The 13,079-nt window shown below is 36.2% G+C and overlaps 3 protein-coding genes across 3 annotated transcripts; 1 reads left to right on the top strand and 2 right to left on the bottom strand.

Moving 5' to 3' along the window:
* Positions 1–6,944: 6,944 nt before the first annotated feature.
* Positions 6,945–8,569, bottom strand: LOC121727696 (40S ribosomal protein S20-like). The gene is made up of 3 exons (XM_042115671.1): positions 8,438–8,569; positions 8,140–8,301; positions 6,945–7,181 (listed from the first exon to the last, which is right to left on the bottom strand). Exons 1-3 carry the CDS (start codon positions 8,438–8,440, stop codon positions 6,975–6,977), a joined length of 372 nt encoding a protein of 123 aa, XP_041971605.1. The 5' UTR covers positions 8,441–8,569; the 3' UTR covers positions 6,945–6,974.
* A 685-nt stretch (positions 8,570–9,254) lies between these two features.
* Positions 9,255–10,294, bottom strand: LOC121727688 (trafficking protein particle complex subunit 2-like protein). Its single transcript, XM_042115658.1, has 4 exons — positions 10,202–10,294; positions 9,758–9,966; positions 9,488–9,664; positions 9,255–9,406 (listed from the first exon to the last, which is right to left on the bottom strand). The coding sequence occupies exons 1-4, from the start codon at positions 10,232–10,234 to the stop codon at positions 9,361–9,363; spliced, it is 465 nt and encodes a 154-aa protein (XP_041971592.1). The 5' UTR covers positions 10,235–10,294; the 3' UTR covers positions 9,255–9,360.
* Positions 10,295–10,437: 143 nt separating this feature from the next.
* Positions 10,438–11,519, top strand: LOC121727679 (von Hippel-Lindau disease tumor suppressor). The gene has a single exon (XM_042115648.1). The coding sequence runs from the start codon at positions 10,718–10,720 to the stop codon at positions 11,228–11,230; it is 513 nt and encodes a 170-aa protein (XP_041971582.1). The 5' UTR covers positions 10,438–10,717; the 3' UTR covers positions 11,231–11,519.
* Positions 11,520–13,079: the final 1,560 nt, after the last annotated feature.

Raw genomic sequence — 13,079 nt, 5'->3', positions numbered from 1 at the left:
CCCTAATGGAAAACGAGCTCTTTGCCAAAGGAACAAGTCTTAAAATTGACTTTAAGTATACTTACATGCGTAGAGCGATAAAAGTCAGCCCATCTATCTTCGTTTGCCGCCAAACTCCGAGATTGTTCATTTAGATAGAGCGGGAATGGTAAACTATTTGTTAAATGGTCGACTAACCACTTGGTCTCTATACCGCTACAGCAATTTCCCATGCTACGTGTATTGGAAATTGCTAGTCAATCGTTGGAGTAGGCGTGATGGACTTTAATCGTCTTTTAATAACGAAAATTGAGACAGGACTTGTGCCTCACCAGGGTTCTGAATCCTGATCTACATTTAACACTCAAATGACGTTAAATAAAAGGCATTATTGACGAAGATTAAGACAGGACTACGTTAGAACGGACATTAAGAACGGAAGCACATATAAAATATTAGTTAGTCCTATTTTTTTGGATTATTAAGAACATAATATTATATATTTATTCGAACTATGGCTTCCTAAAAGTTAAACTCCATAAAATATCATAGCTATTGACCTCATCAAAACTGTGATTTTTAATTAAATATTTTTCCAAACCATAAATCACTCAATAAACACATTTTCGTATAGATTGAAAATATTTGACAACCAAAATGGTATTCCACCAGAAACCACCACCCACAAGCGCCGCGCAGACCTTTTATGGCGCTGACCAGCATCAGGGTTTAGTCAGCACTAGTCAGCAGCGAATCTTTATGCTAATGAAATATGTTATCTGTTGCCATCGCGGAGTTCGATGCCACAAAAACAGGAAAACCTACAGACATTAATATTCAGAGGCAGACTTTGGCCAAGAAAATCTAGATCTTTTTCAAGACTAACCTATACCTAACCTAACTAAATATAAAATACAGATTTGCATTTTTCATATAACATCCGAATACTGCAGATTCCCATTCCCTTAAACTTCAGATTACAGACAGGAAAATGGTTTCCTGCTAATGCGACTCCCGAAAGATCTACTTTGGTAAGAAAGCACGAAGTCCTTCCTGAGGTTTCTCGGAGAGATGTTTCATTTATCTTGGGATCTGACAAGATTAATCTCAGAACAAACGCAAAGGATCGAATGTCTAGAAAACATTTAGGTTTCCTCGAGACCACGGGCGTAGCCAGGATTTAGTATCGGGGGGTGCAATAGTTAGTAATAAATAAGATAATATGCGGCACGCCTGTCCTTATTTTAATTTATGAATGTTAATATCTTAACTTTTCGGGGGGGATTTGAACCCCCAAAACACTCCCCCTGGCTACGCCCGTGCTCGAGACTCTAGGAATCAGGATCTTCCGTTAAAATCAAAACAAAAAAAATCAAAATTAAAACTTAAAACTTAAATGCTCTGGGTGACTTTACCACTCCCCTGCTCTCGCATTTAGGCGAACACAAAATTTGTTGTGCACTAAATTAATCATATTTAAATACCATTTAGAGCTTACTTTTAGTGTATACAAAATTTAAACTATATTTTATCTGCAAAAAAATATACCACCCTTATAAAATATTCAGACTTTTCGCATGGGCGTAGTCGAATATTCCATAAAGGCAGTCTAAAAATAGCGCATTGGATCCTGTTGCGTAGTTCCCGTATCGATCTAGGCATCCTACTTTATGTAACTCAGCCGGGCAGCCGTTGCCATGACAACGCAGACGCGCTCCCGGCCCGACAGAGAGCACCATCCTACCTCTCTGTCTCACACCAGAGAGCCTAGCCCACGCCCTAGCTCAAATGAAAGACCTGAGTTTTGCGTCGGCCGGGTGACACAAACTTTTAAGCCTTGGTTAATTTTTCTGGTTTAGAGGTAGCTTTGATTTATGTTCTCTACCTTTTTTTGCGTTATTACTAGACTTTAAGAAGGGCTAAATTTAAGATAAAAGTATGTAAAAACTAAAAAGTGACATTCAGTGACCATTTCAAAAGTAAGTACTTTTAATTTTTTTTTCATATTAATCGGTCTAATAGCTTTAAAAACCAACTTAATGGGTACATATCGGACGAACTCACACTTACAAGTTATAACTATACAAGCATATAAACTTTCACGTTATCTTTCGCACACTATTGTTCAAAGCTTACTCTGCAGTCCGCAGGTCTAGCGTAGTTTGACTTGCACAATAATCATGATACATGAATGAATTACCGGCATCAGTTTATTATTCGTATAACTCTTTTTATACTAAAATCATAACGCAAAGTACAAAAAGAAGAATTATTTTATTAGCACTTCCAATCTTCGCCTCTTTTAAGAGGATACACCAGGGGCGAGATAAATTGAAAATAGGTATTTGAAAATGTATTGCTGTCTCACCAATCTCAAGTCTCCCACCGCAGAGCGCGATAGAGACAATACGACAAAAGTTCTAATAAAAGAACAGAAAATCTTCGATTCGTTGTCCGCTGATTCCGTCTCCAAAACTTAACCGATTTAAGTAAGTACTTTTTTCAATAAGAATTAAAGCAAGACTTGAGCTGTGTTCCTATGTTTTATTTTTTTTTGTATATTCTAGCCAGTGTTGTTTTCTGGGTGCTTGAACACAGAGGAAAATCTGGCCATTTTTTTGGGTTTTTTGACGTTCTTATCTTTTTTAATAATAAAATTATGAAAAAAAAGAAAACATAGGGACATGCTAATAGTGGCCATAGATATGCAGGAAAAAAATCATAACTCTACCGGCATTATTCAGGGAGGAAACAGGGGACAACGTTTGTATGGAAAAACGGCGGTGTGGACTCCTCTTAAACCAATATTCCTTAAACTGACGTTAAATTAAACGCTGACTAATTATGGTGGGCTTGGGCTGACAGCACTCCAGACTTCATCGATCGTAGGCCGGGCGCGGCTGGCTGTGTACCTAGCGTTTATATTATAATTTATATGGCTTTTATAATAATTTAACGCTAACACATAGATACGAGGACTTTTGCTTTAATTATTAATTCTACATATTTTCGTTATGACTTTCATCACGAGAAGAATTTTAATGCGCTCGCAAAGCTAGTATTTTTATGCGAAAAATACAAAAGAGGCAGCTTTGGCAATTTTTGCTTAATTGAAAAAGATACGGCTTTGGTTCCTGATGGTAATAAGACACACCGACATAGAAATACTGGTTATTACTGGGTTGGTACTTGGTAGGTATGCCATAATAAGGGAAGGAGGCCCAAGGTCTGTAACCTCCTATACCGTGTAAGTACTTTACTGAGAATTGGAAACGCACTTGTGACTTGAGTATTAGGTACGAGTACCACTATGTAGTAAGTATATGCCTAGTAGCCTTCATATAATATGATCGTATGTGAGTGTATTTCATAAAAAATATACAACCGAATCGAAACCTAGGTACTATTTTTTGGAGAGCAATTGAAGAGGAACAATTGTTGTTCTCTAAATATTTACGAAAATCTTCCTTGCAGTTGCAATTGTGACTCTTGAAACTACAAACTATAGACACCTAATACGAGTAAATCAATATTTTATTAATATTCTTGTCTGAAAATAAACTAATAACTTTTTCGTTTTACGTTTCCCACATTATTCGTTGCACATGTCGTTTTCGCACATTTGAAATGGCGACCTTTAAAAGCTACAGCAAAATAAATCAATGTTATCCTTCGCCTTCAACATGACTGACAAGTAGGTACTAGGTACTACATTGGCGCCAGATGGTCACTATCAGGAACAGACGCAGATAGACCCGCTTAAAATAGCTCGGAGGCAGGTAGAAATTTGTTTATTGACTCAATTCATGTTTTAACTTTAAAATGAATAAGGTATTTACGAAGGTATTTAAGAAATAAGAAGGTAGCTACAAAATCCTTCAAAAATCAGTAAGTAAGTAAATATTTAAATGATGATCTTTGACATCCCCGATGGCGCAAGTAATTTCAAGTGAACGTTACGTAAGTCAGCAGCTTCCACATTTGGCTCGGAGTCGGCCTTGCGTAACGCCAGGTCCTCACTGAATCTAGACTTTAGGTCTGAGACGGCGATCATGCTATGCTAAAATATAACGAACCGCTTCGAGAAATGTAAAGCCGTGCCTTGCTGCTCCGTGCTCCGTGATGACTTAAAAATAAATGATATTTAAAACCAGTATATGTAAATGAGTGGTATAAGTGGTGGTTTTTATAGATCATTTTCCCCATTTCATAAAAGTGACAGACTTTCTTAAGAACAGCACCAGAGTATGCAGTAGGTATTAAGTACAGAAAGAGGAGACACATTTGATCTTTTTTTTATGAAATAAGGGGGCAAACGAGCAAACGGGTCACCTGATGGAAAGCAACTTTCGTCGCCCATGGACACTCGCAGCATCAAAAGAGCTGCTGGTGCGTTGCCGGCATTTTAAGAGGGAATAGGGTAATAGGGTAGGAAAGGGAATAGCACGGCTTACGTAAATCCGCCATGTGCCTATCAATTTTCTCTGATATAACAATAATTTAACTTTGAAAGGAGAGAAAAGAGTCAAAGACGTTATAATAATATTATGAGAATAATAACCGAATATTGTGAGACATACCTAGCTCGATATATCACAGAAGCTACAGGTGGAGCGGCATAACATCACTGCGACAGGCGACGGCCGTCGACGTAACTCAATCATGTTTTCGGCATTGCAGTATTTTTATATACAATTTACCTGTTCTGTATAAAAAGGTAAACAGATTCTGTCCGTAAATAAAAAAAAATCTGGTCACTCTCTTGTGGTCCTTACTTAATCCATCTAAGCCTCAATGGTTCTATTTATATTGAGACCATTTTTGGCATGCCTGCTGGCTACTAAAAAATTAACAATAGCAGTTTTTGCACAACCAATAACAGAATCTGCTGCAAATTAGTGAGTCACTCTGACATGTTCATGGTTACACAGCGCGGCCGTGGTACAACTTGTTCCCAGAACAATTAATCATTCATCGATCATAATATTTTGTAAACAACCAATACCAGTTGCGAATTGAGATAAAAGAGCCTGTTTCCTATTTATTGAAATAAAGCCTTTTTCGAACTGCCCAGTCGCTCGCTGAAGACGAGCACTATGCAGTAGTCAGTAGATAAGTAAACCATTTTAAATAGGCACAAAGAAACACTTGAATCTATACTAATAAGTAATATATTGTTATATAAATGCGATTTGCGAAAGCTCTTCACGCTTAAACCGCTGTACGGAGTACGGACTACGGTGTACCGTTTTTGATGAAATTTGGTTTGCAGATACGCGTCCCAGCTAACGTAAAATATTGAATCGAACGTACAGTTCCCGCACGATAAACAAATTTCGGTGCTACTTACTTGCGCGCGTCTTCTTGTTAAATATTATGTAAGTATAACATTATTATGATATGATATAAATAATGCTATAACATTATTAAGGTTGTTAAACTAATAAGTAATATGTAAGAATTCTGTGATTAATGTAAACCTGGTATTACTATTGAAAATTTTGCAAAGTAGGTTTAACTTTTATTACAACTTTTATGCCATTAGTTCGTATTTATGTGTCCTGTGGTGTAAGTATAGAATATATTGGTGTAATTTTTCAAAAAGTATCATCGTATTGTTATAAACAAATGGACTGTAACGCCGGTCGCCGAGCTTAGACAAAGATGTTTATTTTTAAACACTGTAATTGGTATGACATCATTTCTACTATTGAAAAATAATAAACGAAGTACCTTATGTTCAGTTCAAACAATAGAATTTTTCACAGTAGTGTCATCTTGCATAAATTAAAATGGGTCCAAAATGGGTCATTCTAACACCTCTTCAAACAGCGACTCGCCTATGGTATTACATAAAGGTACTTTTTAGGCTAACATACATTTTAAGTGTGCTGTAGCTCTACCATGAGTTTAAAGCTAGGTATAGTATTTATCGATAGGTACTCGATACAGACTACCGTAAATTTTACAGCGCCTCTAGCGGTTACTTGCGAAACTAAAATCGCCATAATAAATCGGTATCGAGCATAGATAAAGTCTATAGTACCTCAATGGTATCGAGAATCGATAAATACTAGCTTTAAACTTATGGTAGAGCTACTGACTGCTGTGTGTAAGTTATTCTCACATCAACCCTCTTCAACCATGTTGTTTCGTACAAGGTACAATTGTTTGCCACCAAAGGCGCTGATTTTATAACAAATCATACCGTACTCAGAGAAGAAGTGTCAGACACACTTTCGGCACTCAGAAAGTCAGGTTCCGTACAAACTATAGACTTAAGACAGTTCAGTTGAAAAATTATTCTCAAGGATGCCTAGCCAGATGTTAATTTAGTGGAAAATCCTAGTAGTGTTGGTAATTATTTTTCATGATAATATAATAAGCAATAAATTGGTGACAAAATATCATTCTCTTGCCATGCCTTTGCTGACTTGGCTGAGGCACTGCTGTGCCCCAATTTAGTATACAAAACTGCTAATTACACACATATTTTTAGAAGCATAGGGAGATCACAGACGGCACACTTTTTGTGTGATCGAGTCTGCGGCGCACAAAGTCGTTCGCGGATTTTTCACAGACTTAACTAGTGGTCCCCAACCTTTTTTTATGCAGGCCACAAACATGTTTTCAGTTTTCACACACATCAAACATTTTTTAGAGTTAAAAAAAACATTTAAAAGCGAAAAAAAATTACGTCTTTACATTATTTTGCCGGTGGGCGTGAATTTCAAAATGGTTTAACATCGCATTGTTTAATATTTAACTAACATACCAATACTGCTTACAATTTATTGAATTACCATTGCAACTAACAATTAATTGAATACCAAAACAACTAAAACCATGGTGAAGTAAAATATATATCACACAAGTTCCCTAGTTATTTCAAATCCAAAAACATCTGTTAATTTTTAAGATAAAGACCAAGTAATTGCTTAGAGACTGTAAATAAAAAGCAATACTAGTTATAAAATGTTTATTGGCAGCTGTGCCTACGCATCAGCAATGGTGACTTCAACTTCTACACCGGGCTCAATGTTGATGGAGGTGATCTGCTTCACGATCTCCGAGGGGGAGTGCAGGTCGATGACCCTCTTGTGGATGCTCATCTGGAACCTGTCCCAGGTCTTGGAACCCTCACCACAAGGAGTCTTACGGGTGGTGATGCGGAGGATCTTGGTGGGCATGCGCACTGGTCCCTGGAAATGGTTAATATACAATAATTATTGTACAGGATGGTTTGACTTATACTTTAATTGTATTATTGATTCATCTTCCACAGAAAGGAAGGTATATTCTGATATGTTTTTGAGAAAAATACTATATTATGCTGTTTGTTCGTTTAAAAGTATAGACTAGGACATAAAAATATGTATAGCTAAATTCCAATGTACTATAAGAGAAGTTGATTCCTAGGAACCTAAGTAATTTGGTCAGGTTAAGTCAAACCCATCCGACTGATCAGAGCTAACATTGAATTGATATAAGCCGACCAAATGACGTAGGCCTGTCAACTGCCTAGGAATTAATTTCCTCGATGGTACATGTAGCTATCCTATGAGCAGAATGTATAATGCAGTATAGACTCTGCACTTTGGACAGCGCTGCTATGGCACCTCTTTGGTGAACACTACAATAAAGAAACATGCAGTGTCTTCATCTGGGTGCTAGTAGTTTATTCCTTGTCTTGCCTCAAAAATGTCACCTAGAACTCCAGTATCTAGCACTTCCGGAAAAGAGATATCACGGCTGTCACTAGATATCTTTTCGCCAGTGCTAGATACTGGAGTTATATATACATATAGTATACCAGCGTATATTCCTCTATAAAACGTAAAGGGGCTCGAACATTTTTGTATGGAGCCTGACATATCTAGCCGCCAGCCATTTCACGTTTCCGAGATATTTGGAAGTAAAGATCGCCATTTGTGTCCTTTGGACAAAAATCGCGTTTGTATGAGTGCAAAAGTTTGTATAAGGCAAAATTGTGTTTGTATGAGTGCAAAAGTTTGTATAAGGCAAAACTCTATCCAAATATACGGTAAGTACGACTTTTATCGTGCTCGGAAATTTTGAAAAAAAATCAAGATGGCCTATGCCACAAAGGTTCGTACCCCTTTAAACTTTTTAGGGGAATAAATGTACAAGAAAGGTTACCTTAACACGCAGCTTCTGTTTTTTGGCGCCATTGATCAAGTCGGAGCACACTTTCTCCAAAGACCGTACGTTGCGGGATGTGAGCGTGATACGGATGCGATGGATGGGCGATACCTCCGCCTGGGGCTTCTCAATGTCCTTGCCAGCTACAACGGCGGCTGCCTGGAATGGATAAGTAGATGATTTAGACTCAACACGTGGAGGTCATGTCGTGTAGGTTATGTTACTAATAAATGTTTCTTAGGGGTATTTTATGCATTGCAATATATATTATTATAGTAGATATTGGTTTGCTTACCATGTTTATGCTATTTCCCGGTCGAGATAAACAATTTTCAACCAAAATTGCTTAGCGCTGAACCGGAGAACGGCGTTCTTCTATGTCAAAAGTGAAAGAGAGAAACGTCATGACGTCAATCGTCATCTGTCATCTGTGATCCATGACATTGACATTATTTTTTTATTGATGAAATTGTAGTACCAAGACATGGGGTAGTACATTCCCTCGATCGCGGATTCTTGGAAATCTATTTTTATTCTATTGTTATCGCGGTAGAATTCGACCGCTTGGATGTTTATTTTCATATTTTTTATCAATGTTTTTTCGGATCGTATCAAATGTTATTTTCAGATTCAGAGTTTTGTATGCTTTAAAGTAGTTTTCACAGAGCCAGTATTGGCTTGGTATATGCCGCGTGTGAACAGTTTTTCAAGCCAGGCCAAACTGTTCACACGCGGCATATACCAAGCCAATACTGGCTGCCAGTCTTATTGGCAGCCAGTATTGGCTCTGTGAAAACTATGCTTTAGCCTTTAGTTCCCAGAGTGGTGCTACCGAGATTTCTATATTATTATTATATATATTCTCTTTTTATTTAGGGATTTTAGCACACATAGTGGCTATTGTCAATCCCATTTTATTATATTTTATAATGGCCGAATTCCTAAATAGCCAACAAGTAGTGTAATTTTATTACTCTAGAAAGTTGATAGCTTGACATCTTTTAGCAACTGATAAATAAAAGTCAATCAACATTTAACATACTTAATTTATTTCTTAAATAAGATTATGTAGTATAATAATTATGTACAAATTAATGACCATAATATTATAGCTGTATAAATATCAAATACATATACAATGATTAACAGAAATAGCTAACTTACAAAAGTACTAATAAAACAAACAACTTGGAAATCTAATCTTAGACAACAGACTTTTTATATATTGTTCAATATTAGGTTTTTCACCTGTTTATCAAATTTTCTGAAATAAAAAGGTTTATTCAATTGAGAAGATCAAGATTAAAAATGTTTATGTAGTTATGTGAGATCTTTGAGAACTTACGGTGAAGTAATTTGGTCTCCCGGTAAATGAAATGGATTGCATATAGCATCAGCATAGAGTGCATGCAGCCTGCGCAGTGCAGTCCGTACCTCTGCATCTCTGATATTACTTCCCGTTAATGATATGGAACTAGTTACTAGGACTAATTTAATTCTAGTATTTGTTACATAGCCATAACTGAAAATAATAAAAGGAATAATTATTAGCTCTTGAAGTAAAATTATTTCAGTAAATGTATATTGTACATAAACAATATTTTTATATGCATACATTTTATGAGTATCGGTTGAGTAGAGTAATCCAAGATAAAGTTCTCGTAGATCAGCTCTGGCTGCGTTAGCATTGTTTGTATTGTTAGTATTCGTAGCAGCCAGCCTCTCTTCTAAGGCATCTAACGCTGTATGAACTAGCCACTGCCTCGACAACTCGTTGTCAGTGTTAGTATCGTTAGCGACGCCTCCAATATACAATGGTGCATTCTGAAAAAAGATGAAAAGCAGTATAAGTTTTATAACCTTTTCAGCCGGTAAATCTAAAGATTTTGCTTTTTTGTTTAGAAATAAAAAAAAATAGCATGAAATTAGACGGGAAATATAATTAAATAATAGGTAGGCTGATAGGTATTTATGCAGATTCAATAAGTGTAAAGTATAAGTTACAATTATCAATCAAAATCTGCTAAACGTACCACTAGAATATAGTGTTTTTACTTACATCTTTTCCGATTACAGCCACACAAACAGCCATTGTTGTTCTAGTTTATCCTTCTTGAAGTCAGTCGCACAATGGCACAGCACAATGGACTTGAACATATGTTTGACATTGACAAATGACAGCTTACACCATTACACCATCACAAACTGAGAAACGGGTGTCAACTGTCAATAAAAAAAAATTTGAATTTTGGAAGTAATCTGTGCAAAGATAAAAATCTGTGATTGTGGAAAGGTCAAAGGATTTGGAAAGGATCCTCAACTCAAACAAAGTTAATTTAATATTCAAAATTATAATAAGACAAAATCGTTGTGATCGTGACAGTACGAAAGCGTTTTTTAAATTAATTCGCTTATTGCGGTCTATAGATTTTAGAATCTATTGCTGAAATCAAAACAAAGTTGTTTATTTTGGTGTCAAAGTCATACGTTTCTGTTGTGTTCGTTTGTCGCCGCAAAATTCAAGTCATACCGTACCATTATTATGAGCTGTTGATAAGTCGATGAAGCTAACAAAATGGTCACGTACGAGTTCGACGACAGAAACAATAAAGTGTACGAAATCGACGAAAAAGGCAACCGGCAGCTCGTGCGCTCGACAGAGTCCACTAGACGCGCCTTCTTTAGGTTTCGAAACAAAACGACGAGAGTTATAGACGTGTGGTGGCGCGACTACGGCGGGAGCAAGTGTCATTACAAGCGAATACCGCCGGGCCGGTTCTGCGACATGAACTCCTTCACCACCCACCCCTGGGAGTTCACCGACGCGGCCACCGGCGAGAGGTACGTCATAAACAACCAACCCATATTCCGAGCTCCCCCCGAACTCGGCGGTATGGACTACAGAACCAACTGGAATATCACAATTGGCATGAGAACCCTGCGGAAGACTGCTATGCTCGCTATCAACAACTTCCTCAGGGATGTCGATGATATAAATGTGTTAGAGATCCCCAGGCGGCTAGCAGAGGAGCTCCAAGCTGTGATGATTTCGCTGAGAAGGCCCCTGCCTCCGGCTCCGACTCCCTGACAAAGCTATGTGATGGCAGAGTGTTGTAGCATCTTGCTGAGCGGGACCTACTCTCTGCTTCATATATTATTTTATATCCTGACACACATTATCACCTGCATTTAATGCTCAGCAGCAAGTTTTACTGCAATTATAGTTTAGGAGTAAAAAATTGTAAAAAGTGTATGTTTATGATCATTGTGACTGAAAATAGATGTTGGATATAGGTGTAATCTAAAAATGAATTCTAACTGTTGTGATGACTGTCCAGTTTTGTTGTTCATAAAGTCCATGTCAATTTAAATGACTATATACAATATTTATTTTACTATGTGTAATATTTTTGTATCATAAGTTTAAACTAATGTTTAAACATTGCATACAAAATAATATAATCATACTCAAGAGAGTATTAAATATTAAGGTATTGCTTAGTCCTGCGCAACTTTTGATATTTTATGTGATTCAGAATGTTTTATTTTATTTCTTGTGCATTTAATGTTATTGGACTTATTCGGTTTCTTACTAATGATATAATTATACTATACATATAAAAAAATATACTTTTTTACTACGAAAAATTATAAATTTATTACTTAAACTGTATATAAAGTAATTTATATATTTTTGTATTTAACACTTATTGTGTATTATTGGTTATACTAATGTAAAAGGCAGGGAGAATTTTTTTATAGCTTACTTATTGTTTAAATATTTTTATTAGTAAGGAAAATAATGTCTGTTTAAAAATAATTTGATGAGGCGGAAAAGGGATTTTTTTTGCATAAACAGGAACACAAAAATGCTTAATTTATCATAACTACGTCTTAGGTAAAGAAATCAGGCCTTAATTTTTAAGTTTCATTGTTTTTGTGTGTATTCCTCATTTAGTTTGATACATTTATGACTTAAGCCAAAGAAACATTTATTATTTGCCATATTTTTAGTTTTAAATAAATAGCTACAACGTGTGGGCTAATAGTTTAGTGTAAAATAAATTTATTATATTATATTTTGATGTTTAATAATATAAATGTCTATAAGAATGAAATGTTGATAAGATCTGTATAAGTTATGTATACTTTTTATTATATTTTAATTAAAAAAATGTCAATCGTAGTGTGCATTTTACTGTGTTACACACCATTTTTAACCCCCGACAAAAAAGAGGGGTGTTATAACTTATAAGCTTGACGTGTCTGTCTGTTTGTCTGTGTGTGTATCTGTCCGTGGCATTGTAGCATCCGAATGGGTGGAACAATTTTGATCTAGTATTTTTTCGTTTGAAAGCTGAAATGATCGAGAGTGTTCTTAGCTATAGTTATCATCATCAGCCTGCTCAGTGCTGGAAAATCGCGGTTTATCTGGTTTGTGAAAGGCCGTTAGCAACTTGCAGTTGTTTGATGAGTTTTATATTTTGCATTCTGGTTTGTGATATTTATGAATAACATATACATTAATGGAAAGTTGTCCTGGTGCTGCAGCATCACTTGGTAATCAATAGGATACCCTACTCCTCATCAACTTAGAGCAGAGGTTTCGTGTTTGGGCTCATTTTAATTGCGACAGTCAGTAAGACGTAGATAAACAGTAAATATTTGCAATGCTACTGCTGCAGCATCACCTGGATTCTGTAGGAGCCGAGCTCCGCATGAACCCAAAGTGGAGGTTTCATGTTTGGGCTAGTGACGGGATCATCCAAGAGGACATTCATAGTCGGTATTCTTTGCATATTATTCTGCACTATAACCAACAAAAATTTAAAAAGCATGAAATAAAATTAAATTTAGAAAGTAAAAAAAACTTTAAGTTATAATTCCTAAGTGTAAAGTAATATTTTTGTCCATAATTATTGTTGTCAAGGTGTGTC

Source organism: Aricia agestis, chromosome 1, assembly GCF_905147365.1.
Source record: "Aricia agestis chromosome 1, ilAriAges1.1, whole genome shotgun sequence".
Lineage (NCBI taxonomy): Eukaryota > Metazoa > Arthropoda > Insecta > Lepidoptera > Lycaenidae > Aricia > Aricia agestis.
This window is presented reverse-complemented; position numbering and strand designations above follow the sequence as displayed.

Excerpts from the sequence above, each read along its gene's own strand:
- LOC121727679 (XM_042115648.1), top strand. The coding sequence starts at position 10,718 with ATGGTCACGTACGAGTTCGACGACAGAAACAATAAAGTGTACGAAATC.
- LOC121727688 (XM_042115658.1), bottom strand. The coding sequence starts at position 10,234 with ATGGCTGTTTGTGTGGCTGTAATCGGAAAAGAT. Across the intron at positions 9,967-10,201 it reads TGGCTGTAATCGGAAAAGAT|AATGCACCATTGTATATTGG; the intron begins GTAAGTAAAAAC and ends ATCTTTTTTCAG. Across the intron at positions 9,665-9,757 it reads TCAACCGATACTCATAAAAT|TTATGGCTATGTAACAAATA; the intron begins GTATGCATATAA and ends TATTATTTTCAG.
- LOC121727696 (XM_042115671.1), bottom strand. Across the intron at positions 7,182-8,139 it reads AACAGAAGCTGCGTGTTAAG|GGACCAGTGCGCATGCCCAC; the intron begins GTAACCTTTCTT and ends AACCATTTCCAG.